At 42.4% G+C, this 18,005-nt stretch overlaps 1 protein-coding gene across 5 annotated transcripts in view; it reads left to right on the forward strand.

The window, feature by feature from the left end:
• The window catches only part of PDLIM5 (PDZ and LIM domain 5), a 565,292-nt gene that overhangs the window by 284,134 nt on the left and 263,153 nt on the right, over positions 1–18,005 (forward strand). For 4 of the 5 annotated variants that reach the window (XM_085641149.1, XM_085641152.1, XM_085641153.1 and 1 more), the window contains exons 6-7: positions 14,538–14,710; positions 15,328–15,364. In XM_085641149.1, the coding sequence (XP_085497275.1) occupies positions 14,538–14,710; positions 15,328–15,364 (210 nt within the window). Of the gene's footprint in view, positions 1–13,096; positions 13,115–14,537; positions 14,711–15,327; positions 15,365–18,005 lie in introns of all 5 variants that reach the window. The other variant, XM_085641151.1, reaches the window with a different exon arrangement.

The raw sequence follows: 18,005 nt of genomic DNA on the forward strand, positions 1-18,005 counted from the left end.
GTTTTGGAAGATTCAGCTGCAGCCGCGCTGCTGCATTTTGCACTCGCTGGAGTCATCAGTCGTGACTGAGAAACCCCTAAATGTAGGACATTACAATAGTCCAACCTGGACATAACCAAGGACTGGACTACTGTCTTCCTAGCAGACTCTAGCAGAAAGCCAAGAATCTTTTTTAGTGCTTTTAAGATCCCAAAACATTGTTTTGCTTGACTCCTAATTTGATTATCAAATGTAAGCCACGATTCTTGACTAGGCTGAGGAACTGATTGAAGGTTGTTTGCCGAGATTAAGACCCCCAGTCTTCCCAGCATTTACCTTGAGATAAATTAGGTTTATCCACTCAGCCACCTTGGATAGGCATGATCTAGCAGAGCCGCAGTATTGGTCGCATCATGAGATAGAGTAATAATCAGCTGGGTATCATTGGTGTATGACACGATGTTAAATCCATAGCACTTGATGATATCAACCAGGGGCTGCGTATACAGATTGAAAAGCGCAGGGCTCACTGAAGAGCCCTGAGGCATCCCCTGCAGTTGACGAAAAACGTTGGATAAAAAATGTTTTTGTGCAACCTGAAACGTGCGGTTCTTTAAAAAGAAGGCAAGCCACAGGAGAGCTTTATCACCAGTCTCAAAGCCATTCAAGTAGAAAGCTGTGGGAAATGGTGTCAAAGGCCACGCTGAGGTCCAGCAAAAGCCAGGCTGTAGTGTCCCCTCTGTCACCAGCACGGTGAATGGATTCGAGGTAAGCAGTAATGTCAACTCTGTACTTTACTCGAAAACGTGATTAAGTCTTCTGAAGCAGGTCTTTTGCCTTAATGAAGGTTGAGAGTTGTTGATTGATATATTTTTCTGCCACCTTAGATGAGAACGGGGGAAACGAGATGGCCCTGAAATTCTCTGGCTTCATGGGATCCAATAGCGGCTTTTTCAAAATCGGCATTATAGTGGCATGTTTACAAGATTGAGGGACCTGTCTTGACCTAAGAGTTCGCAGAGCAGAGGAGCAATGGCAGTTACACCTCGCTCCAGAATAGCTGGATAAGCAGCGTCAGAGTGAGCCCCTTATTTGATCGTTGCCAACAGTGGGAGTAATACCCCAACAGTGATAAATTTAAAACTAGAGAGACCCTCCCTATTCAATGGGGAGTCAAACCAAACCTTGAGAGTGGGAGCATTTCTGACAATCTCAGGGAAGGGAGAATAGATGATAGCAACTTTATCAGAAACGTATTGGGCCATCACTGTCCTCTGATGGTGGAATTGAGGCTCAGACCTGGTCCAAGGAAGAGAGAGATTTAACTATCGAAAAAGTTTGCAAGAGGAGTTCTTGGCCATCTCAGTTTTACCTGCATAGAAATCACACCGCACGATCCTAATCTGCCTGTGGTAGATCTTCAAGGCCGCACAATAGTTGGCCTTGTCAGTAGAGTCAAGGTGTTTACACCAAGCCTGTTCCAGGCATTTGCACTATTTTTTCAGGTCAAGTAACTCCTTGTCAAACCACTCTGCAGAGGGTTTCAGTCTTTCAACGACTTGAGCGTCCATTGGTGCAATTTAATCCAACGCACCCTTAAACCAGTCTCCTAATCTAGAGTTGGCTGGGTCAACACCATTCTCCAGAACTGTGCAAATCTCTTCCAGGGCTTGGATAAATGCTGTGGGGTTCACCTTTGCCCATCCAATGAATGATTGACCTGAGCTATATGATGACGGCGATGTACTCATGGGAATTTGAAAAGGAGCTAAGGGATCAATAACCTCTGGAGTGGGGAATCTACCACCAGATTGGTTAAATTAGAAAAGATGGGGGTCTCAAAGTTTTCCCATCCTGTGAGTCGGGGCTGCGACTAGTTGTACTAGCTGAAGGGCTTCTAAATCTGCCACCAGAGTGGCTGCTGCCTGACAATCAGCGTCCTCAACATTGAGATTAAGATCTCCGACAGCTGTACAATTTGAGTACATTAGGAAGTAGGCTGGTAAAATATCAACTGAGTTGGCTATAAAATTAGACGCTGACACACAAACAGGAGCTAAGCAGCTCTGCTCCCTTCTGGAAGGCTTCCCTGCCAGGTGGAAGATACTAGCGGAATTAACAGTAAAACAAATTAAAAGGTGAGAAATGCAAATTCGTATACAGATTCAAATGACCGGGTAGCCAGGTAATGCCCAGGTAATAGGGTATGGTACTTGATAACATCATTGATAAATACCCTAGTAACGGAGTAAAACAAATCCATCAAGGCAGCCACCTTGAACTCTACTCAGAGGGTAGTGTTCTGTGGATGGAGTGATTGCTAAAAGGGGCATCCCCATTTACGCATTTGCACAAGTAATAGCGAAACGTAAGCAATTGACTGAGAGTAGACACTTCAAGCTTTCTGCCCTTGTGACAAAACCATATTATACAAATTGGGAATCTGTGGATTAAAAAGCCACTGCACGTCCAAAAAGTATGCAGACACCTCCTGTTGAGGAGAATCGTGAGGCGGGAAAGAAGGCAAAACAATATCTTACTCCAAATTAAAAGGCCACTTCTGGACGAAAGTTGACTCGTTGATCGGAATCATCATTCTGTCACAATTTTGAGGTAAGTGTTGTGATCTACCATCACACTGCCCTTACCAATTCTCTAAAAAAAATGTAACAGCCACAATAAATAAACCTTTAGCTGATGGGGAATTACGGGCAGCTTCATTCAGAGCTTCAAAAAGTGGCATCATCAGAGCTTACAATGTTGAGGACGTATCCCAAGAAGGGAGAATGCACATTGGATCCAACATTTTCAAACTTCTGAAGTAAAACCGAACCAGTGAATCCTGATGATGGCAACAAATATATGTAGCTCTTCTTTCCTGCGCAAATTCAGCACAATCCCTGCAGAAAGAAAACACGTGATTAATTTCGATGTGTTCAAAGGATCCTGATTTTGTAGAAGCCACTGTTTTGTGATGCTGGTACATCAACAACGCACTAGAGTGGTGCTAGTCGCATTAGCTGCCCAAGAAAACATACTAGGTCAGTCCAAATTAGAGGTGGGCGAGCCAGGAAATTACCAGGGAGAGCCGAGCCAATGGTGTGGCTTGTCTAATGCAAGCCAAGTCTGGAAAATATTCAAAATGTAAGTTTAGCAACAGATATCATGTAAAACTGTAAATAAGATCTCATTAAAATTTAGAAAAGTAAATTTGTTTAACATGCAGTGCTTTTGACTTTAGTGCCTCAGGTTATATCACTCCATTGAAAAGCATTTGATAAAAGTGATAGTCTAAGCGACATGAACTTAAAACATGAATACCGTCCACCGGAGACGACAATGCCACCAGTGAGCTAACAGGCAAGTCAGTGGCCATGCATACCTGTGTGTGGCAGATTTGCTCGTGTTGCGGTTTAGGGAGGACCCGGCCTGACAGTTCGGGCTGGATTGTCCCTTTTGAGGAGGGTCAAGACTGATTCGCATAGGGCTGGGTCAAAACTGAGGTGGCATGATAGGCAAATGAAGATGCATTGGAATGCTACCATGGGCGATTGCCAGTGGTTAGACTTCTTACAAGCATCCTCCCATCGCCTTTTGTGTGTGTGTTCTAGATTCTTATAATACATGGTGCAACAATATAGTCCAATTAAACCAAAGAGGTGTTAAGGAAGCTCGGTGAAATAAAATATTTGCCTAGGATCAAACTAGTGGTCAACTGGGGAAGCAGGGATTGATCCCTTATTTTTTGGTTTTCACTGTGCTATTCAGGCACTAGATGGAAAGCTCTCTCTCCTTTTTACATCAATACTCACTGCTTTGTTTTTTAGGTCTCGCCTGACCCAGCGCATGCGCTGGTCTGGCGATACTTATTGAGAGGGCTCCAAAAAGTGCTACCAGGCCAGCCTAGGGCTACAGTGCATGTGCGCGGGCGCGCGCGACACTTTTACCGCGTTTACTTTCACTTTAGCGACCGCACGGCCGCTTTGATGTTTGATCGCGATCACTTTCACTTTTGCGTTTGATCGCGATCACTTTCACTTTTGCGGCGCACGGCCGCTTGGCATAGCCAATAGGTCTCGCTTTTGGGACCTTATAAGTGTTTAGTTATGCAACTGTTGCATGGCTAAACACTTATAAGGTCCCAAAGGCGAGACCTATTGGCTATGCCAATGCTTGTTAATTGTTTGTGTGTGAGGTTAGAGCAGGGGTGTCAAGTAGAAGCCACATAAAAGCCTGGCTCGTTATGTGCATGAGAGTCCAAGGGAACCTCGTTCTGAGCCAGAGCCAGGCTTCTGGCTCGAGCTTTCAGTGCCTCACCTACTGCTAACACAAATATTTATTTATATACACGCGCACAGGCATGGTATATCGGGCGCATTCTTTCTCCGGCGTGGAAGGATATAGATGGGAGGGGGTTGGGGGGTGTTCAGTGTTGCATCCAGAAGAGGGCTAAAAAAATGTTTTACAAAGATGCAAATAATGTTCCGATGTTTATTGCAAGATGCAAGCCGGCTATCTTTTTCACGATTGAGAGCTTATTTCAAGTATGAAGTATTGCCATGTGAAAGAATTAAGATGTGTAATATACGGTCCATATATTTTAAATGTAAAATTGTCTTCAAGTGTAGTTCGTTAGAAGATGTGGAAACAAACTTGCACATCGACATGCCTTTGAAGTTTTTGTCAAACTAGTTGCAACAAAGTAAAAGTGAGAGGCTGTCCACAGCTCGGTGGAAACACTGAACCACAGATCCTGTCTGAGCCACAAACATTCAAGTGTTATTAATTGGAAAGACAAATTAGTCCCAGACCGTGTGAAGCTACTGGAACAGAATTTAAAACCACAGTTCATGCTTTATTTGGTGTTTGTCGCCATCTGGCGGAATTCTTTAACCGTATGGAAATTCAACAGTTTATTGAAGGTATATTTGGTAGATAGACTGTAGTTCACTCACATAAAAAGTTGACAGTCATTTTTTGGTGCCAGCTTTTTCAAATTAATTAATACAGATATGTTGTAATTACTCTCGTCCTCTCTAGTAAGCTCGAGGGCAGCTTTGTAACAGTTTTTGTGGCCCATATAGGGATTGTTGGTTCGGTATTTGTCAGCATCGTGTGATCTTTGCATGACGCTAGGGGGTAGAATGATGTTAGGCAGAGATTAGTACTGCATAAGCCAGAGTGGCTATTTGTTTGATAACGTCAAGTTGAGTTGTAAGCTCTATTGTAATTGTTTTGTACTTTAATTGCATTTATAAAGCGCTTACTACCCCTGACGGGGCGTCGAAGCGCTTTTTCGGCGAGTAGCACGCTACTCCGGAACCCAAGGATTAGTGTTGAATTAGTATAGTGAAATATGAAAGTAATTTGAGTGGTGGTTAGGTTAGTCAGTTATTTGGATTCAGAAGTATAATGGAGGGATAGAAGAGGGAAAAAGGGTTGCATTTATATAGCGCTTGTTACCCCTGATGGGGTGCTGAAGCGTTATTTTTTCGCGTAGCACGCTACTCCGGAACCCATAAAGGATTAGTGGTGAATTAGTATAGTGAAATATGAAAGTAATTTGAGTACTGGATGATATGTTAGTCGATTATTGTGATATAATTCGCTACACGACCCCTTTACAAGAGCACGCATGCTTGTGAACCTACAATTTCTAGGTGGGAGGTGGGTGATCGAATATTCCAAGGGGTATGTTCGACCGGGAACCTCCTTACCTGCCAACAAGCTGTTTGCCTCATGGAGGTGACTTTGAAAGTTATGCGTCTTTGGTCGTTTCCTTTAGGATTAATGCATACAATGAAGGGTTTCTTAGTGTCACATATACTATAATAGATCCATATATGCGGATGACGACAGGGCCAGGACAATTTCAGTGGCTGTTAGGTGCAGATGACTAGCTTCAATTAATAATCTTCGGAATAGCTACGTATTTTCATTAATCTCCCAAGGTATAATGAAGTTGGGCCGTTGGCCAGTGCTTGAGGATCTCAGCGCTAGATCTGGCTGATCAGAAACCTGAAAAAAACTCTTGATCGTGCACTGGCCCGTGCACTCAAGAAGGGACTACGTAAACACTTTTCTATTTATCCTCCCAAAATTCTGACTTAACCAAACGCAATATTAGCATGTTGTCTAGCTTGAGTATTAGCATGTTGTCTAGCTTATGACCACCATGACTCTCTGAGGCACAGATGGAGGTATCATCAGTAACATTTCTGCTGCCATCCACCACACCTTGTGAGTTTTGTACCCGCCTTGTGAGTTTTGTACCCTCCTTGCGAGTTTGGTACCCTCCTCGCGAGTTTTGTACCCACCTCGCGAGTCTTGTACACACCTCTTGCAAGCAGCCATTGTGGCTTGCTGTTCCCCATGCTTCCTCCTTCCTCCAGTGCATTAATGTTGTAAGAGCTCTGAACATTCTCTGTGGCAGGTCACCATATTCCTCCGCTTGGTTTCATATTCTGTCCATCCTAACTCTTCCTCTTGCAGCTATGCAAGAGTTCATCCAAGACTCGCTTCACCTTTGAGAACTAGATCCCTGCCATCCAGTAGCAACTTCCGTGTGCATCACCAAAGTCCCCCGCTGGCTTAAATGACCGCCACCTTGCTCCATCTTGCTCCAACTTTTATTGTTAGCAATTTATACAACAGAAATCTGGTTGCATGTTTCGATTTACTAATTCTTTTTTCTTACATATTATTTTGAAACGTTATCGTTTCTCTTTCAATTTGAACTGTACTAGCTTCTTTTTGTGCTCCTCTGTTTGCGGTCCTTCAGTTTTTATTTTGTAAACTATTCTAAAACCCATCAGATTTGCCCCAGGTGCTATATAAAACAGTGACTATAAATATAAAGAAAGGAAGTTTTCCAGTTTTGGGACTGACTAAGATTACGATATTCCCCCCTAAAAAATAGGGCACAGCATAATAAGACATTAGGACATATCTTACATTAATCTTAGGTTAATTGAAGTCTGAATATGTTAAACTTTTTATTTGAGGTAGTTTGGCCATAGAAGATGACAGCTGGATAACACTGCAGCAATTTTTTTAAATTACTTTTTTGGTCATGAATAATGCGCTCACTCCCTCTGAGACCTGCAACCATACTCTTTCTAGAGTTCTGTACTTCCTGTAACATTAATTTTCCCTGCTCGATTTTCTCATAAAATTTAATATTTACTCCTATATTTGTAGTTTGCAATTTGTTTGGAAATTGACCAAAAGTTATAGTAGTTCTGCTTTGAGTCTGTGACTGACAGTTTTTTTGGCCGACTCTGAGACATATATATAAAAAAAAGGGGTTATGCCCATCTGATCATGTGTAACCTGGGCAACAAATATTGGAAACAAAAAAGTGGTACAGTGTAGAGATAAATTTAGAAAAAACGCTCACGCCACAATGAAATAATTAATTTCCAACAGGGATATTACTTAATCAATCATGGATTCCTTCATCAATTTATTACATGAACCTATCTGTCCATCCATCTGCATTCCATATTGTTAAATATGACTGCATCTCTAGGTAGAAAATTAAGACAAAATAATGACAGCATACGAAAACACGACACAAACATTCCACATATTTTAAGTCCGTGCAGAAAACAGGAAAACTCATTATCCATCTGCTCCTCGCTGCTTCCTTATCATTAAAGGCAAGTGGCGGCTATATAGTTAGTCCAACTTTCATTCCACCAGGAGGTAGTCGCTGAGTCAAGGGAGTCGTGGGGCAACTGCCCCATGCTTTTTCCTTCTGACTGCTCTGCTCAACACACAATATATCTTGCTGGACTCCTCCAAATACAACACCGATGCGTTTCGGCGACAATCATTAAAGGCCTTCTCAGGACTAGGCAGACCAGAGAACCCGAGCAAACGAAGGACTTTGTTGAACCTGTGTATTTGCCACAGTGTACGTACAAATATATGGAGGCTGCAGTGCTATCTAAAACTCCACCGTTTTGCAGATTTGCCCTTGTGTCACTTAATGTAGACTTCCTTCCACGTAGGATTGAAAGAACGAGTGGAGGAGAGGAAAGTTCCATGCTCCCTACTCGGTGAGCCCTGTGCCTGTGATCAGATCTACCAAACTTGTGAGTGCAAGAGAATGCTGGTTTCTAGATGCCACAACCGCCACACTATTCACATTCATAAGCATTTACACAAGTGTAAATGCACATGGTGGAAAATGTTGCTTGTATAAGGTCTTAAGAAAAATGCACTTGCCAGGTTTTTTCTTCTATATATACAGAATCATGTCTGTAGAGAAATCCTTTTCCACCCCAGCAATTTTGGTATGATTAAACCGCAAATACGCTATGGACAGGAGGAAGTTTAGGATTAGGTAATTGATTTTGGAATAGGCCTGCAAAAATGTGTCATCCAAACACAAAAACTGGTGTGACACCCTTTACTGGTACCCAGAACAATTTTCCTAGTACACCTATTGCTAATGTCACTCTCTCCACCTACTATACTCCCTGCAGGTTAAACAAGGCAATTCCAAGAATTGGACGAAAGTAGGCTCACTCACGTAATGAGACATGCTTCATCATTTGCCACTTCGTCCCACCCTGGTAAGATGGTGCTACAAGGGCGGAGTCAACCTCAGGGGGGGCTGGCCTGAGGGAGTTTCTAGAAATTACTCATTTTTCTCTGGATATAACTTGGATCCAGTTCAAAATGTAAAAAAGCCTTAGGATAAGCCATAAAGTACCCTTTTATTTAGGTGGTATCCTGGGCTTATTTAAAAACTGTAAGGTGTTGTCAGAAGATGTATACGGTTACTATGACCATTACGTGCTACTGACTGAACTTGCCAACATGTTTCAGCCCAATTATTTGAGCCATATGGAAGTATACCCTCACCAATAAACTAATAGTGCAGAGTACCAAAGAAAGTATATAAGTAAGGGAAGAGGTGTGGTGCAGTGGCCAGGACGGCTGACTCCGTAACATGGGGACTCACGGTTCGATCCCCGGCGACAGGTTAGCCCAGCAACTTGTGACTTTGGGTAATAGCTCGCTTAATCTTCCCCATGGCCCCCAGCGCCGGGACACCTCTCAGGAGGTACCCGTGTGCTTTACAAATGCTGGTATTTCATATTTCAATAAAAGAGAGAACCTACCTCTCCTATAGAAAAGCATCGGGCACATAAACCTAATGTATAAAGGCTAATCGTCTCATGGTCTGTTCGGGGTGGACGCCTCCTATAGTCACACTTGCATCAATGTAGAGCGTCTGCGTTGGTCCTACAGAGACCCCGTGGACCAGCTGACTGGTACCAACTGCCAACATTTGTCGCTGCCCAGAACCTTGCACAGCTGTGACTTTTCACCTGTGTTTTCAGGTTCCTATGCAGGAGCAAACCCTCCCTGCTCATTCAAGGCAATTTAATCCGACGCAAAATTACAGTATTTGACAATTTTACATGATAGTAAATCAACATGCAGGAGTTTATTGATGCTTTGTGAAAATACTGTAAGAATTGGCATTCGTAACACAAGCCATTTGTATCCCTAAGTTGAAGCTTTGTGAATTGGGCATGGCTGTTTAAAAGTGAATAATTTGAAATGTCAGGAATTCGGTTATTATTTGGTATGAAATACCCCAACCAATTTAACAAATACTACTGTCGTTGGTCTGTTGTTTGTTAGTCGTTTCAGCAAAAGGAATCGATCGTTTTAAAATCTGCTGACTCAGGGCATATTTGTAAAGTCACGCCATAGGGGGAATGTTTTGTTCACCTACAAACAAGGCGACCTCATTTTAATTCAACAGATGGTATGTCGCTTCTCTGCAAATTGTTGCAGCCGTGGGCCACCTTGTGGCAGGATTTGAAAATGCATTCATGGAAATTTCATTAAGCGTGTCTAACGCCAGTCCAGTTGTATGTACTGTATTGTATTGCTAATATATCAGCTCAAGTCTGAAGTATGCACCTCTGGCAGCATTTCTTGCCCATTGCCCTTGGCTACCTCCGTGGCGTCACCTAGAAGGAAAAACATTTCACTGCACGTCGGAGGGTCGCCGCTGCTGCTTTATTGCATGCAGAACCGGGCTCCGGTAGAGGAAAGCGAGTCAGTACGTTTGCCAGAGGCACGTGACATCGTAGTACGCCCCCTGGGCCAAAACATCCGAGCCACAGTTGAAAGAAATTAACTTTTCCTTGTTTGTGGTGTGGGTCGCATGCCTAGTCACTTTTAACATTACTGCAGGTGCAAACGCTGTACTGCAGCTTGCTTGCTAAGGTTTAGCCCGACATCTTCAACTCACACGAGTCAGCTCTTCGGAGTACCCCGGCTTCAGCTTTCCTTCCCTGGTCCTTACCCAAAGGCCCCTTTTCTTTTGCATCATGCGGTGACCATCCGATACTGGGGTAATGGCTGTGCTCAGTAGAGTCACAGATGCTACATGCAATAAAACGACCCTTCATGTTTCTTCCGCTCGCAGGGGCGTTTTCCATATCTTTTGAATTCAGCCGGGGGGGAGGGGGGGGCGTATTCATCGTCAAACAATTCTACAGCCTGCTTTCTCCGGGTGCATGCCCTCCACGGTGCTTGGCGCTGTAGACATTGTCTCTTAATGCAGGGCAGTGGCGGCTGGTGACATTTAAACGTGGTAAGGCGTAAAAGTTGCGGCTCAGTGCAATGTGGCAAACTGAGAAAATTTTGAAAAAAAGAGGGGGCAAATGTTTCATTTTCAAGCAAATGTGAGAAAGCAAGAAGGTTACTAACGCAATTGTGTGTAGCTATGACATCAATAAAGAGATTTCATATGATAACGTTGGTAACTGCTTATTCAGTATAACCACAGAGCTTCATAACAGGCTTCGAACTTGCATTGCACACAGTATAAAATAGGATGCTACAGAATACACAAAAAGTTTTAAGATAAGTGTTTCCAAAATATAGATTTACTGCGGACTGCACTCAGTAAGAGCAGTTTTGTTTATAATGCCACGGTCTTTTAAAAGCACACACTTCACACACCTTAGCTGGTAGCTCCCTTACAATACCCGTCAAAAAGAATAAATATGTGTCTTCAGGAAACCTTTTTTTTTTGGCAACCATCTTTAAAAGCTCACACTTTACATTATACCTGGTAGGTCCCTTACAATGCATCTGAAAAAGAATAAACGTGTACCTTCAAGTTATTCCATCAATCAGCCAAATAACCGCTTCCAACCCAGCCACGGTTTGAAGACGGACGCCCATTTACCTGTCTCACCTCACCCGTGACCCCTACCACAAATAGTGCAACTGTCAGCACCCCACCTTCCAAAGGGAAGAAGGAATGTGACATCCAAGAGGGAGAAGGCAGAGAGAGTTTACAGTGCTCCGGCCAGCGTCAACATGATGCTTCTGCCGCTTCTCGCCGCTGGAGTCTGCCTCTCCCTGTTTGCTCGTCCATCCACCGCATGGTTTGGTAAGAGCGAGGAAAAGTTATTCAATTGTCACTCAACTTCCTGCATCGGGCGGTCTAAGAGCAAGCCACCTGTCTAGGCAAAGTGTACCCCAAAACTGTCCGCTTCGACTGAACACTTTACAAATCTCGGTCCAGCCCTATTGCTTATTACATAATAGACGCCAGGCATATTTTTTGTATCTATTTGTGCAGAAAAACACAAAATCTATTTGCGCACTGCATGCATTTGTAATCCTCCTACAGTTGTTGAATTTCCCATACGGGAGACAGTTGACAGACTTTTACATTGTCCTGCAGAAAGACAGAAGGCCCTAAACTGCTCAGTTTTCATTTTTGTATTTAAGTATACACGTGCCCGGTTTGTGCCGAATTCCACGGACGAAAACAAGCACCCACAAACCGAAACTAAACAAATACAGGCACCCATGAACAGAGGCAGAGAAGATGCAGACAGGTGTAATAAATAAAAATCAAAGACAACACACATCCGAACTTGGCACCCTTTACATTTGCAGATTGTGGAGTTGGCGCGCACATTTACATTTCTTACCGGGAAGCAGGCACACTGACAAGAAGGCTTATGTTCAGTGGCGGTTTGCGGGGGGGGAGGGGCGCGCACGGGGGGGGAATGAAATATATATTTTTTAAAACTTACCTCACAGCCGATCCACGCCACCTCTCAGACCTCTGATCCCCTGGGCGCCTTCACTAACGGTACTGGAGGAGGGGCCTGCCAACCCCTCTCAGCCAATCCTGGCGCTGCCAGCAGCGCCAGGATTGGCTGAGCGCACAGCTTACGCTACGCCCGCCGCCTGCCCATTAGGAGACCGAGGGGCTCCTAATGGGCATGCGCAAGGCAGTAAAAACACAAGTACGCATGACTGAGCACGGACTAAAAATTAATCTCCATGCCCACTCATGCGCACTTGTGCTGCCTTTCCCTGGCTTGTGACAATGCATGTCAGTCAACATGACGCCGGACCGCCCACGGTCCGACGTCATGCTGACTGACATACATTGTCAGTTAGTTCTCCCCACCCTCGGCGTCTCTGAACTTAAGTAAACTAAGTTCGGAGACACCGAGGGAGCTGCGGGCGCGGGCGGGTGCGCGGGGGGGCAGGGGGGCTACGCCCCAACGCCCCAATGGACGATCTGCGCCTGATGCAGGGTTGAAACTGCCCACTAGCCAGAGACAAGTGTAGATGTGAACCAGGCAGGACTACAATGAGATGAAGTATTTTCATAATTGGGATTGTTTAAGAAAGTGGCTGAGCTGGTGGCGTGGCTTTGTTTTCCAGCTGTGCATAAAGAGTGATATGCCCACATGGTAACACAAAGCGGACATGCATTCAACAGAACTGTGAGTCTTTTGTATAGAGATAATCCGGAAAGACTCTGACAAGTCAGTCATTTCTCACTAACTTCATTTGAAATTGTGCTTGCAAATGTTTTTTGGGCAAATGCTTTTTCTAACCTTTTAGTTTGTCTTTATCGCTTCACTGCTTTCAACTTCTTTTTAAGCTATTCTTCAATGGGTCCACCTCTGCATGATTTTCCAGTTTTATAAATTACCTTTCTTGTACAGGCTGTTGATGTTAATAATTTTCTTGTTTTCTTTCACTCTTCCTTTGTTCCTCTCTGGCCTCTGATGTCTTTCTTCCCTGTTCTTCTTTAAATGAAAAGGAAAAATCCACCAAGACGGTAATAGCTTAAAAAGTTCACACATTTTATACTTGTGCGAATTTTGTAGTGAAGTAATTCATTGTCTCAATATTCATGTCATCCAATATTGAGACCATGACAGTCTAAATTCAACCTTTTCGATGGTGGCCATTCCAATTGGGTGTTCGCTAGACGAAACAATAACCACCAGGAACATTTTGTGAATACCCAAGCATCATGCTGCAGGGTCTCTGGTTGCAAATGTGTTGTCCATGTCCTGTGTGGGCTGGTGCACTTGTATTTCGAGATGATGTCCGGTTTACGTGTTCCTTTGAGGTGTCTCTCTACGTATATTACCTGGTGAAACATTGCAGTAATCCACGCTGCTCCAGTGTGTCCAACACAAAGACCAAGCGTTGTGATGACTTTTACACAGGTCGACGTGTGCAACTAGTATTTAGTATTCATCTTTGCAATTCAATGCTTGAAACGGATCCACAGACTCAAATTAGTGAACAAGTGCATCAGGAAGTAGGACATATCCAGTCCAGTGATAGTAATTGTGGTGGATTATAATTTTAGACAAAGTTTCTTTTGCGTGATTAGAGTTCTCATGTAAACTGTTTAAGCCACCCACCAATCATTTGTGACTGTAGCTTTTTAAAAACCATGTATCTCTTTTGTAAAAATATTTTGGTAAATGTGTTCAATATCTTGGTACATTATGTGCACAGATTAAGCATTGTCAACAAGTTGTATTGTTAGCTAAAAAAAAAAGGTAAAACCTGTTTTTATTTGTATTAAAATACCTTTCAAGACATTTTAAAAGTGGGTGGCTTCTTGGAATGATTTAAGCTGTTCCAAAATTCATTTGTTTTTAGAACACCAGTTCCCAATTGTATTTGAACAAGAACTAAGTTCGGTAATTCTTTTTGCCTAAAAATGTGTGCCAGATCTATTACACACCTTGTTTTCAAACATCTGAATATTTTAAGGTAATTGCTAGTTTTTAAAAATTAGAAGAACTTCTTATGCAGACTGCCTTCTGAAAATGTGAAGTGATAACTCCAAGAGATGGTTGGTTCTTTTATTACAACCAGGCACCCTCTGTTTGAAAACAAACTAGGTTCTCAATGTGTAGTATCCAGGATCCAAGAACAGTACTCCATTGATGTTTTGCATCCCTTAAATTCTGTGCATTTTACTTCAATTTATAAGTGGGTGTTTAGAGAAGTAGAGCTGCCAAGTCGATTTTTCTCCACCGTGTAGGTTAAGGCATAATGCCCACATGAGAACTGCCCACTGGGGCATCTCTCATGTGGACTTCATGCAGCGGCATGAAGTTGCATGGAGGATTGAAGAACCATTGATCACATTGTTGACTGCTTTGTTAAACTAATTATGTTAAAGATGATTATATTGGAGATGTACTTATTGACTATTTTATTGTTTACCCATACAGCCCACCCCGAAAACACATTGTGGATACGTACACCGATATTTATCACATACCTTCTCACACTGAAGACAGCAAAACACGGCTGATGGATAACACTGAAGACTGGCATCCAAGAACAGGAACCACCCAATCGCGGTCCTTCCGCATTCTTGCCCAAATCACTGGAACTGAAAATAGTGAGTAACCTGATCAAACCTGTTAATTGGCGTGACCCTGTACCAGCACTGTTTAAAGTCTCTCACCGTTTAAAAAAGATTTTGGGGGCACTTTTCAGCTATGACAGCCTTCATCAACCCAACTCCTAGGAGAGCTTCAAATAATAAATCTCCATTTTGTCTAGCACATCCTACTAATTTAATTGAGAATATTTGTTTAGTGCAAGATCGCATATTTTTGCATCTTTACCTGGCCAATGGAGTGCACACCACTGGATCTTACATTTTATAATAGAAGGTGAATTTGTAATAATCACTAGTCAAGAGAATAAATATTGAATGTGATGATAGTTTACTTTGTCAATAATGCAAATAAAAAGTAATGTTATTTTGTTATTATTCCCACGAGAGATAGTTTCATGATACAAGAGTTTGTCGTGTTCTTATCAGGCCTGAAACAGACTTCCATTTGTTGATTAGTTGCATTTACAAGATTAATTTTTTATATACGTAAGGAATATGCCAATAATTACCTTAAAGAATGTACCTAGCATCTCAAGACATGGTGTATAGTTAATGAGTTGGTGCAGACATTTGGTCTCTAGGGTTTTAAAATGTGTTCCTTTTGTGTTTTTTAGTGGCCGAGGCAGAAACGGAAAATAACAAAAATTCAAAGTAAGTCGAAATATTTTGTTCCTCCTGGTTCAATGTAGTCCATATTGTATGGCATGATGTTTTTTTTCATATGACCTACATACATTTAATATTGTGATTTGATGTGTGCATTTCATTGGTGCTCTTTGATGAACCATGTAACATTCAGTTTGCTTGTGTATTTTGATTATCGTTGGTGTTTTCAGGCATTGTGTTGTGTGACACCATGTGGCTAATATTCCATGGTTGCTTTTGCGATTTTTCTGCAGACGAACATCACCTACATGTTAAAGCACAAATGTGTAATTCCCATGATGTGGACACACATTTGTCCTACTCCCCCCCCCCCCATTTCCCTACATTAACCCCCGATTGTCCTAGGCCCCCCCCCCCCCATTGCCCTGCTCCTTGATCGTGTGCATTATATTGAAAGTAAGTGCACGGTGGTGTTGGGAGAAATCTGGTCTGGGTGGTTTGCAAGAATATTCAAGTCTTGCAACTTCATCGCAATCTTGGATTGAGACACATTATTGGAATCTGTGAGACCTTCATTGCGAGATCCACCCCAACGTTACTGATTTGCATTTTTGTTTTTCCTAAAATAAGGACCATGAGCACTAATTTTGGGCTTTTAGATTTCGTCATTAAAATAAGCCTTCTTCTAAGTAAGATCCGGAGTAGTACTTTTTGGAATGGTCGTGAGAGAGCATGTACAGAAGGCTTTATTAAGACTTTTGTTTTGAAATATAATGAAAAACATAACCATTGAGTCCCAATAAAGTGCCAACAGATGACAGACTACTCCAAAAGTCTGTTTGAAAAACATTTTCCTGGGCAATGATTTTGAAAATCTTTGAAGTAATACAGCATATCAAGTATTTCACACACAAAAAATACATACAACTAAGCTGCTTTTGGGAAACTCCTGGCTGGTCTGATCATCCAACAGAAAAGTGTCCCTACTTTTGGCACTGTGGTAAAATATTATTTCTAACTACAGCATTTACTTTTGAGTGTCCCAGGGAGACATAAAGCTAAGTCCATGGGTGAACTAAATTCCTTCTGTAACACGTTATAATGCCAAATTGCATTGGCTCCATTACACTGGTCACCACCTACAGTAAGTTTAGGCAACACAAAGTAATTGAAGACGATATTTTACTATCTGATCTCAACCACGACGATGCACATTTTGCGTTTACTTATAAGGCACCTCTGGGAAATTCCAGGGCAGATAACCGGTGTTACTGTTTCCCAGTGCAAAGCCACACCTTCTTGCCTATTTTTTCAGTCCTGAATGATATCCTCCAACTTTTACTTTGATACCACTAGAGTTGACGTCTGTTGTAGAAAGGTCTAATTTATACAAAGTAAACCTTCATGAGGATTCTTTGTCTTTGGAGAGAAGTAAGAGAATATGAATCGGAAACAATGCGAGAAGATGTCCTAGGTATTCCATGTACTTAGTGTTAAAATGACATTTGGTGGCATTAACTTATAGCGGTTTGTAGCCAACTTCTGAATCGAAACCTTGGGAGTCGTACGCTACAGTATCTCACACATATGATCAGAGCCCTCCCTGCTCTAACGTTCTCTTTATTCATCCAAATGGTAGGATCTTGCGTCTTGGAGCGGCTTCTTTAAGCCCCTCATTGACTGTCATGAGTTGCTAAGACCGTTAAAGACCGACCTGTTTGTGCTTTGTTGATTTTGTTGTGTTTTGGCTAGCGCTTTGACATGATTGCTGTGTCACTAATGTTTACTAATTAAAGAATACTCATAGCCCAACTTCGGTTGTGTCAAAAGCATATTTTGCAGTTTTTGTGCACATAAGCTTATGTTTTGAAGTTTTTGTTAAAATACTTCTCAAAATGTGAATTAGACCAATACGAGGCCAACAAGGCCAGAACATGTATCAAGTGTAAAACATATAGGGTTTTTTGGAGTTGCTTGTGTACAGATTCATTATCAGGATGTTGTATTATCATGCCACTTACCTGGAATATAAAAATTCTACAGTTGAGCAGTTCCTTTGAAGCGTTGGCGGCAGATTGTGTTGCCAGAGGGGGATCAACGAACCCTATTTCGGATGTTCACATCATAGGATGCTTTTACTACCCCACCCACTTTAACTCCTGGTTTAGAAAACGAGTCCGCTCACTGTTTTTAGCACCTGGCATCAGAAAGACATAGCTGTCGGTTACCAGGCTAATGACCCCAACAGTGCAGTACAGGTCAGGGGCATAGTGTGCATGTGTGCAATGCCATTGAGCGCTTAATGTCATGGGTGAGCATTCTCGACATTACAATTTCACTAGTTTGGCACATTGGTCCTAATATGAGGCTCCTACATGCATTACAGGACAATGATTTTTTTAAAATGATTTATTTACTGTTTCAATGGCAGTTACTATTTTGCTTAGGGCCAATAGTCCTCTGTGTCAGCTGGCCCTGTGAAATCAGAACTCCACTGTAATGCCGTATGTGAAGTCAGATGAAGGGCTGTGCATAAGCCGTTTTTTTGCCAACAAATCCCAGTATATTCGTAAAAATTGCTTGAGGTGCAGAAAAGGTTTTGAGCTGGTGTCTCGCGTGACTTTTCTAGGCGAGGACACAGATTGAGTAAAAAAGTCACTCGAGATTACACCTTGGTTTGAACAGA

This window comes from Triturus cristatus, chromosome 2_2 (assembly GCF_964204655.1).
Source record: "Triturus cristatus chromosome 2_2, aTriCri1.1, whole genome shotgun sequence".
NCBI classification, from domain to species: domain Eukaryota; kingdom Metazoa; phylum Chordata; class Amphibia; order Caudata; family Salamandridae; genus Triturus; species Triturus cristatus.